At 37.1% G+C, this 9,242-nt stretch overlaps 1 protein-coding gene across 4 annotated transcripts in view; it reads left to right on the forward strand.

Annotated features, from left to right (window-relative positions):
- PARD3B (par-3 family cell polarity regulator beta) overlaps window positions 1-9,242 on the forward strand; it is a 1,037,391-nt gene that overhangs the window by 866,764 nt on the left and 161,385 nt on the right. For all 4 annotated transcript variants that reach the window (XM_044241394.1, XM_044241395.1, XM_044241397.1 and 1 more), the window contains one exon: window positions 8,908-9,207. In XM_044241394.1, the coding sequence (XP_044097329.1) occupies window positions 8,908-9,207 (300 nt within the window). The remainder of the gene's footprint in view (window positions 1-8,907; window positions 9,208-9,242) is intronic.

Raw genomic sequence — 9,242 nt, forward strand, 5'->3', positions numbered from 1 at the left:
TTCTTCAAGGACTTTTGTGGGTCTCTGTTGTTGTTTCTCTTGTGTAAGTATCTGAGAGGTGAGTTGTTAGGTCATAGGTTTGGTGCATGTCTAGTTTGATTAGGAGCTCCCAGCCCTTTTCCCAAAGGGATCATGTTGTTTCATAATACCAGCAGCAGTGCCTAAAAGTTCTGGAAGCTCCCCATCTTTTCCAACATTTGGTGTTGTCATTCTTTTTCATTTTGATAAGGGCAATCTCATTATGATTTTAATTTGCATTTCCCTGATGACTTATAATGTTCAGAATGTTTTTATTTGCTTATTGGGCATTTCTAGCTCTTCTTTGTAAAGTATCTGTTTAAACCTTTTGCCCGGTTCTAACTGGGTGATTTTTCTTTTCGTTAGTAAGTTGCAAGGATTTTTTTTTTTTTAGTATTTTTCATATAAAGCCTTCATTAGACATGTGTTATAAATGTTTTCTCTTATTTGCCTGTCATTTTCTTGATCCTTTTTATGAGAAGATTTTAATTTTGGTGATGTTCCACTTACTCATTTTTTCTTTAATGATCCCTGTGTTCCTTGTCTTCTCTAGGAACTATTTGCCTAACCCAAGGCTAAAGATATTCTCCTTTATTTTGTTCTAGTAGCTTTATTGTTGTAGACTTTTTGTTCAGGTCTGTCTTCCATCTTGAATTGATTTTTTGTTATGGTATAATGTAAGAACCAAAGTTCTTGTTTCCCTTGTGGATTTCCCTTATGTACTTTCCAGCACCACTTGTTGAAGAGATTCTCCCTTCTAAACCCAAATATCTTGGTATATTTGTTATAAATCACTTCACCAAATATGTGTGGATATATTACTGGACTATGTCTTCTATTCCATTCATCTACTTGTCTAGTCTTTGCCTTGATTACTAAAGATTTAAAGTAAGTCTTAAAGCCAGTAGATTAAATCTTCCAACTTTATTCCTATTTTTCAAAGTTATTTTTTTTTTTTAAAGATTTTATTTATTTATTTGACAGAGAGAAATCACAAGTAGATGGAGAGGCAGGCAGAGAGAGAGAGGGGAAGCAGGCTCCCTGCTGAGCAGAGAGCCCGATGAGGGACTCGATCCCAGGACCCTGAGATCATGACCTGAGCCGAAGGCAGCGGCTTAACCCACTGAGCCACCCAGGCGCCCTTTCAAAGTTATTTTGGCTATTCTTTGTCCTTCACTTTCTAAATCAATTTTAAAATCACATTGCTAATTTTGGCAAAATAAACCTGAGTTGAGTTTGATTGAAATGACATTGATCTGTTCATTTGAATGAATTGACTTCTTACAATATTGACTTTTCTGATCCATGAGCAAGATAGAATTCTCCATTTATTTAGATCTTTAAATTCTCTCAGGAGTATTTTATTGTCTTCAGGGTAGAGGATGTGTACATCTTTTGTTAAATTTATTTTTAAGTTTGTAATGTACTTTAATCCCATTTTAAATGGTATCATTCTCTTGATTTTGTTGTCTCACCATTCGCTACAAGCCTATAGAAATACAATTGACTTTTCTATATACAACTTGTATCCTACAACATTAACAATAAAAGCTATAATTCAAGAATATTGCCCCGATCAAACAAATATACTTAATTTGTGTTTCATAAGTGTTATCAACCCAGAATGACTTTTCTAAGTAAGATTACTAGACTTTAAATGAAAGAATTTAGTGAGGTAAGTGAAAAAAGTTACTGTAAGTAATTTATAAGAGAAATAAAATTAAATTATCATCCAGCTTTTCAACAGCAACATTTTATCATAAGAAAATGGTGTCATGAGCGCCTTGGTGGCTCAGTGGGTTAAGCCTCTGCCTTTAGCTCAGATCATGATCTCAGGGTCCTGGGATCAAGGTCCACATTGGGCTCTCCACTCAGCAGGGAGCCCTCTTCCCCCCTCTCTCTCTTTGCCTGCCTCTCTGCCTACTTGTGATCTCTGTCTGTCATATAAATAAATTAAATTAAAAAGAAAATGGTGTCACATATTTAAATGTCCAAGAGGAAAAGTGGGTAATTTTATATTCAGCAAAAGTGGCTGTCAAGTATAAAAGGCAAGTGAAGAAACACTGTCCCGTGAATTCTTCCTGAGGAATCTAGTAGATGACTGCATATTCAGTGATGTTAGGACTGTTGGTCTTTATTAAATATATATTTATTGTATTTTAGTATATTAAATATATAGTTACTTAAAGTGCTCAGATTAAATGAGAGTTGAATGGGATTCTAGTGTGTAGCTGCTTTATGCTTTAACAATGTAGGTGTAATACAATTACAAAAATGGAGGGATGAAGGAAGAAGATATGAAAAGAGTATTTTATAATCATCTTATGAGTGATAATATTTGGTATTGTTATTCTGAAGCTGTTTTCTATGTCATACAGAGTAGAGCAAGTTGTAATCATAAGATACTGAGTTCTAGCATTCCCTGTATCTTGAGCAGGATTCTTCTTCTTTTTTTTTTTTTTTAATTTTATTTATTTGACAGAGATCACAAGTAGGCAGAGAGGCAGGCAGAGAGAGGAGGAAGCAGACATCCCGGTGAGCAGAGAGCCCGATGCGGGGCTCAATCCCAGGACCCTGAGATCATGACCTGAGCCAAAGACAGAGGCTTTAACCCACTGAGCCACCCAGGTGCCCCAGAGGAGCAGGATTCTTTATGTGGAAGAAAGGAGATACATATATAATATAGAAATATAGATGTGGTTGTGATGGAGAGACACCCCCACCCCAGAGACTTTCTGGGGTTTCCTGCAAAGGTCTATTTCTTGACCTCAGTGATAGTGACAGATATGCTTGCTTTATAGACGCTCTTGGATCCATAGATTTGTTTTGCACGAGTTTCTACCTTTGTTTCATTTTATAATGAAAGGGTAAACAAGAAAATGAAAAAAGGTACAACAAAATTTTCAATATTAAATTCGTCTTACATAAACCTTTCAGAAGTCTGCCAATAAATTTACTAAATGTGTTCCTTTTGTGGGGGAGCTTTAGGCAGATGACTCGAACCATTCTGGTCTGCCACATCAGACTTGTACCCTAGCATGAAGTAAATCATGCACTCCTGTGCCCCTTTGCTTGTGTCCCTCCTTCTGACTGGAGTGCCTCATACCATTTCTACATCTCTTTCATCCTCTTGGAACAAGGTGGACAAGTTCCTTCAAAACCCAGGTCATGTGGCACCACCTGCATGATTCTTCCTCAACAACCCTAAGCTGAATTGACTCTGACCCTTTGTACAGATAGTATCTTTGTCTTCCCACTGAATTGTAGTTACATGTTTATAGCTCCCTGATAATGAGTCAGGAACTGAAATTTTTCCTTTATTTCTACTATACAATATAATATCAGTATGAGTGAATAAATCAGTTAGCTAGAATTAACAGAAAGAAAACTCACATGACCCTCAAGGAGTTTGCAGTCTAGTTCTGGAAGCAGAATGTCTTGAAATAAATGAAAAATGTTTTCATTTGTTATATAAAGTAATATATAACAATTACAGATTAATAGAGAATTACACAGGTTGAAGAAGAGAATTGTTGAGATCAATATGGAGCTCTAAAAGAGTTTAAAATGCATTTTAAATGAGTAAAGTTAAATCTTTATTCTAGAAAAACAAGTCAGATATTTGATAAATGGAAAATGGGTACTCTAGGCAAAAGCAGTCATTTTGAAAGGGACCAAACAAATGTTCAATGAACAGCAATTTGAGGAAAATTGCCACAACTGAGTCAATAATGGGATCGTGAAAAATCAGATTTCTAAGACAAAGCCTGCCTCTTATTGCCTGTTTAATTTTTTTTCTTAAGTTTTGATTTACCATAACAGTCAATATGTAGTTTCAGGGACTTTTTATATTTTTGAAATTTAAAAAATTATCCTAAAAATATCATATAAAAATTCAGATAGTGTACCTCCAATTCCACTTTCAAGAGGTGATCACCATTATGAATTTTTTTGTATCCACCCAGACATTTTCTATGCATATGCAAGAATATATAATACATCATACAAATATCTATATGTATCTTGGCCCGTATGTATATATTACTTCCTTTTAGAATGGGAATAAGATGACTGTATTTTTTAGCTATACCATACATCTTTCCTAGTCTCCTATTACTGCACACTTAGGCTTTTCCACATTTTTTCACTATTTCAGTATCATCTAGTATGTTTTCCTTTTTTATCATATCTGAGATTCTTGAGTTATAATAAAGACATTTATTCCATTTTCATTTGTTGTCATGAAAGATAAATGTGGTCATCTGATTTTATGTTACTTTTTTGCTGCTTTTGCTTTTTATCTTTTTTAAACTTATTTATTTGAGAGAAAGAGAAAGAGAGTAGGGTAAGGGGCAAAGAGAGAGGCAGAGAGAGAATCCCAAGCAGACTCCCCACTGAGCATGGAGCCTGACACAGGGCTCGATCTTAAAACCCTGAGATCATGACCTGAACCAAAATCCAGCTTAACCAACCAGAATCCAGCCACCCAGGCACCCCCTGTTTTCTATATTCTAAAAAGTTGGACTTTTATTTCATACATTTCTCTTCTGATAATTTGTTGTTTTAGTAGCTTTTTTGTAGTAATATTTAATATACTGTACCCTCTCTTTCCTGATTTATCAATTTTCAATAGTCACTACCGATGCCTGCTCTAAAAAGTGAGGAAATGAATACAACTGAATATAAACGCTTAACCCTACATATCCTTATTGGTTTCTGATTTTCACTAATGATTATTATTTTTATATTGTCAGAGTTTATCAGACTTATGTTTTTCCATAATTATGTTGCTACAAATGTTTAACCTTTAACCCAAGGTTAAGGTACCTCTAACCTTCACACCAGTCATTCCACAGTCTTAGCAAGTTGAATTCTTCATTTTGATTCCATTTGGGGTCGACTGCTTTTAATTGTTAAGTAGTTTTTTGCAGTAGGTCAACGAGCTTTATTCCCTTGAAATGTTTGAGAATGTTCTTCTTTGGGCTTTATTTATGTTTGAGGCTAGCCTGAATTTGCCTGAATTTTTAGATGACTTGATTTTTCTCCTTCTCGAAACAATACTTATGCATACTATGTGCAATAACCCCTAATATTTTTCTCCTTTATTGTATTTAATTTGTCAAACACTTGTTATGAACCATTAAACTAATTTCATGTTATATAGTGTTTAAAATTTTTTTTTTTAAATCTGTGCTAGAGGACATAGGGATCTAAGGTCACCAGCAACTTGAATTCCATATGTTCTTTCAAAATATCTTCTTGCCATTTCTGCTGGGTGCACACCCCGGGGGCTTGTTTTCCTTGGTTTTCCATTTTGGGAGAGCAGATCAAGCTGAAAGAGATCAGCTTGCTTAGTGAAGTCTCTTAGATTATTGGTTTTATTTTGATGAGTTTGTTTTCGTTTTTCTCTGCTCAGCTAATTCTACCTTTCAGCTACAAAACAGGTTGGGGCTTCTTTTCTCTTGTCTCCTTTTACTCCCAGAAGTTTCTTCAGCGTAGGAGGAGATCTATTTCTCAGAGGAAAGAGCTCTCTTCTAACTCCATTCCTCCTCCAGTTATAAGTTGGAAACTCACAAGGATTTACCCCACAATTCCGAAGGATCCTAAATTTGCCTTCAAACTATGGTTTTCTAAGTAGAAGTTTATTTTCTGTAATCTTGATCTTACTTTCAGTGAAATATATACACTGCTAGAGATGTAGGCATGTATCAACTCTTGATGAACTTGCCCTTTTGAGTTGAGCCCAAATTTCATTGCGTGGTGTAAGATTTATGGTTATTTTCTAATTCAGTTGTAGATTTAGTTTTGTCTTCCCAACTTTTCAACTGTTTGCATGTTTAGGGTTTGAGGGAGGAAGTAGAGGAGCCATACTCTTACTCCATCATTTACTGTCATCTCTTGTTAGAGATTCTTGATCTGACAGAGATATGATAGAAGATTATCCAACAGCCTTTTAAGGTATAGATTAAAGCGGCACAAGGTGACATACCAAAAAGTGTTAGAATAATCTAGGCCAGCACAGTCCAATAGAACTTTCTGCAATGATGGAATTAGTCTATATCTGCCTTGTCTGACACACTAGTCACGAGTCCTGTGTGGCTATTGAGCATTTGAAATGCAATTTGTGACACTGAGAAGCTGAACTTTACATTTTATTTAACTGTAATTATTCTAATTTAAATGTATACAGCATCTTGTGGCTAGTGGCCACCATATTGGACAATGCACAGCTAGGTAATTTAAAGCCTGAATACCAGAGCCGGTCTAAAGAAATGGAAATAAAAGAGGATATCCAAGAGTTATAATGGTACAAATGAAACAATGTTTTTGTAAGAAAGAGAGAGAAGAAATAAAAACAATTCAAAAGCACTGTGGTGGGGAGATTGGGGAACCTGGTGGTACTGTCCAATAAAAAGGATGTATTATCAAGAGCTATTTTGAAAAATAGATATTCTTACAAGTTGAGTTCCCAGTGATAAGAAGACCTCAAAGTGGAAGGACTCTAAACAATTAGATCACACTGAACTGAGGCAGAGACGTCAGAGCTACCAAAAACAAAAAAATCTATTTCCTTGACATTTCTCTCCGGAGAGAGAGCTTCTTCTGCCTCCATACACCCCTTTTCAGATTGCCTTGTCCTCCCCCACATGGAGAGACCCTGATATATGGCATAATAATGACGGTTCAGAGAAATTAGTATTTCACCTACCGAGTGATTAATATGAAATTAGTTATTGAAATACTCAGTGGTGCAGAGAGGATCAAGGAGAAATTTAGTTTTGTTTTTGCAAGAAAAAAATACAAGATAAAATACCGCTCTGCATCCACGGAGTACTTTTCATCTGAGAATCTTTACATACCCAGCAAGCCTAATTAATAAGGAAACCTCTAAGACAGAGAAGTGATGAGATAAGGAGCACAGATACTGGGGTTCTATTTCTGTGACTTTTAAAAACCAGGCTTGGTGTTTTCTTCTTTCATTAATGCACAAGTGTAGCTTTATGCAGCAGCCACGAGATGTTCATCTTTCTGCTGAATGATTTCTCATGAAGGCATCGCACGGAGGAGGCACAGTAACCACACAGAAATCCCACCCCCTGACTTTATTGATGTCCTGCGTTCTCTTTGCAATGGAAATCCATTCCTATCATCGTAGTGCAGCCAGTGTTCTCTGATAATCCAGTCTGCACTGTCCCTGAAAGGACTGTTTTGTTGCAGAAGAGAACAAGTTATCTTCTTTATAGAAAATTATTCAAAACAAACATCCGTGAATCTAGGACTAACGTGCACTGAAAGGGGACAGGCAGGGCTTCTTGACAGGTACCCTACCGTGTAATCTTCCTTTCATCTTCATTCAGAATCCCTTGGAGATTCAAGCTCCTCTTTACAAAAATATAAATTCTTCTAATTACTTATGTGTAGGGTACATGATTTGACTTAGTCAAAGAGGTATGCAGTAATGTATCCTGGCATTTATTTTCATCTGTTGTGACTTGGGGTTAAATGCTGGATTTTTGTCCTGTGTCGTCTTCATGTTTTCTTTTTCCCCTTCCCCTCTCTCCCCTTAAAAAAAAAAAAGCCATTCTGCCAAAAGAGAAAATACCTTGAAAGATAAAGAGGATGGCTTTTAAAGATTTTTACAAAGAATTTGATGTTCTGTAAAACAGCTGCCCTGTGCAAAAACAGCTGTTTTTGCTTGAAGAAGAGAAGGTACTGAGTGAGTTCAATTTTTGTTTTTTTAATTCATCCAGGGTCTCTATAAATGTGTCTAGGCTGGTCCAGACCTTTCACTTCTAGCCATAGCTCTCTTGTATTCTCAGAGCCCAGGATTCCAGCTTGTCCCTATCCTCTCCTGAGTTCTTCCTCTGGCTGCCTGAACCAGCAGCACCTGGCTTCTCTCATAGTGCGTGCATAACGCACCCTGTTTGCCCAGTGATGTAAGGTTACCTTCTTCCCTCATTAGCACAGGACACCTCCTGACACCATCACATCACCATTGTCCAATGAGATGCCACAGTGACCTTTCCATTTTAACACGTAACTGAGAATTTAGGAGAGCTGATCTAACACTTTCCAGATTAAATGTCAAATTCTTAAAATTCAGATGGATTTGGAATCCACCTAGGTGCATTTTGCTGCTCCCATTCCCAGCAGTCTACACAGTACACTGATTAGCAGTAGCATTTTGTAATATCACTTAAGGCTCGTGCGCTGTGGAGTTCTGCCAGTAATGTTTAATTCACTTATATGTGCCAATTCATCTCTGTCAGGAGCCTATTAATTTCTTCACTATTTTACTCTGTCCCCAGCCCCTATATAATGAGACACAATGATCCCCATTTGTGTAACCAAAAAACTTAGAGTCGCTCATAAATTACCTCGGATCCCACTGCTTTCAGTGACCAGAAAGCCTCTGTATTTCTTTTTCATATTTAAATCAATTTTTGCAAGCTCTTTCCTTTAAAAGAATTCACTAGAACTCTAGGGTACCAAATAGGGAAATCATAGCCAAAGTATGTGATTCTGATGGGCTCTTTAACATACATCCCTCTCCCAAGGAAGACTTCCTTATTATCACACCACCGATGTACTGTTCCCATGGGGCATATCCCTTTGTAAGAAGAGAACATTAATGAAAATCAGCCTCTGACTCTGCAGTCAGCACAGTCATTGGTGGGCAAAGTGTCAAAATACCTATTCCATTGCTATAAAAGTCAAGACAAATAAAGATCAGAGATATAAAATTAACCGCATGGATATTGGGTTAGCAGGAGAGTAACAACTAAGTGACTGACCAGGAGAAATCAACATAGATTCAGGAGAGCCTGTCACTGTATTTCCACATAAATTTCACATATGTCTCTGCTCCCTGTTCTATATTTTTTTCAGGATTGTAGCAAAACACCAGGAGCTAAGGGAAAAGCAGGCAAGAGGTCTTCTTGATTCTGTTGCTGGTACAACTGGATCGCTGCATGATATGGACGATGATGAAATGGACCCCAACTATGCCAGAGTGAACCATTTCCGGGAACCGTGTGCATCAAGTGTCTACAGGTCACCATCTCCGCCTCGGGCTGGACCACTGGGTTACCACCGGGAGAGCCGTCCGCTGTCTCCAGAGAAAGACCACTTAGAGGGTCTCTATGCCAAGGTCAACAAACCGTATCACCCACTGGTGCCAGCTGAAAGGTAATATAGCTTATTAAAAGACAAATATGGTTTTA

The sequence above is a fragment of the Neovison vison genome, chromosome 3 (assembly GCF_020171115.1).
Source record: "Neovison vison isolate M4711 chromosome 3, ASM_NN_V1, whole genome shotgun sequence".
Classification (NCBI taxonomy): Eukaryota; Metazoa; Chordata; class Mammalia; order Carnivora; family Mustelidae; genus Neogale; species Neogale vison.